General features: G+C 35.7%; 1 protein-coding gene across 8 annotated transcripts in view; it reads right to left on the reverse strand.

The window, feature by feature from the left end:
- The window catches only part of TRAPPC8 (trafficking protein particle complex 8), a 142,077-nt gene that overhangs the window by 15,953 nt on the left and 125,206 nt on the right, over positions 1-918 (reverse strand). For all 8 annotated transcript variants that reach the window (XM_019526701.1, XM_019526695.1, XM_019526688.1 and 5 more), the window contains one exon: positions 587-683. In XM_019526701.1, coding sequence (XP_019382246.1) covers positions 587-683 — 97 coding nt within the window. The remainder of the gene's footprint in view (positions 1-586; positions 684-918) is intronic.

A 918-nucleotide genomic window follows, 5' to 3' on the forward strand; every position in this document is an offset into this window, starting at 1 on the left:
TCTGCAGCATATTCATCTAAAAAAATAAATGAGGAAAATAAAGGTATATCTACATGGCACAAACGTCTTGTATAGAGCTACCAAAGCCACTGCCCTGGAAATAGCACAGCCTTATTACTGCAGTGCTTTACCTGGGCTAGTCAGATCTACTAAGAAGCAGAAAGCTTTAACCTGAGAAAAGGGCTATGATAACACAGCTGCTTCTACTGCTCCAGCTACCTCTTATACAACTGCCATGGCACAGCCCTCTGCACTATTTTACCACCATAATAAATAGGATAATGACAGATGCAATGGGAGGGACAGCAGATGAAGAGCTGGGGACAAGGAAGTCACAACCCAAAACAAACCTCTACTAACCAACCAATCCAAAGACTTAGCTTGATCATCCAATGACCTGATATATTAGTATACTAATGTCTTTTCATGGACTTAGCCATGTTTAAGAACTAGAACAATACAATAATTAAAAACAAATTCAACATGCTTATGATTCTGATTTGGTGCAATTTCCTAAAATTTTAATGCCTTCTTCATACAATTTTAAACAATGTATTTGGTGCAAACTATTAATAAAAATACACACCTTTGTCTTCAGAGACCTTTACAGATTTCTGTAACTTCCAGTGTTTGCTATTGCTCGATACTTGTACTACATGGAATTCTTTAACACCAGTTTCACTCTTAAAAAGAGAGAAAAAAAAAGGATAAATTATGCCAAAGTGATTAAGATTTTATTCTACAAAGATGTGAAGACCTAGTTCAAAGTCTAGCATGCCTGACAGATTTGAAGTTTTGAAGGCTTTGATTTACATTTTTAAGAGTAACTATTACCCACAAGAGACTGACCCTTCCCCTCCCCTACCGGTAACCACTGAACAAAATTAAATGAGGGATTTTTTTTTTTTTTTTTTTTTT

Source organism: Gavialis gangeticus, unplaced genomic scaffold (assembly GCF_001723915.1).
Source record: "Gavialis gangeticus isolate Ggan-Ray unplaced genomic scaffold, GavGan_comp1, whole genome shotgun sequence".
Lineage (NCBI taxonomy): Eukaryota > Metazoa > Chordata > Crocodylia > Gavialidae > Gavialis > Gavialis gangeticus.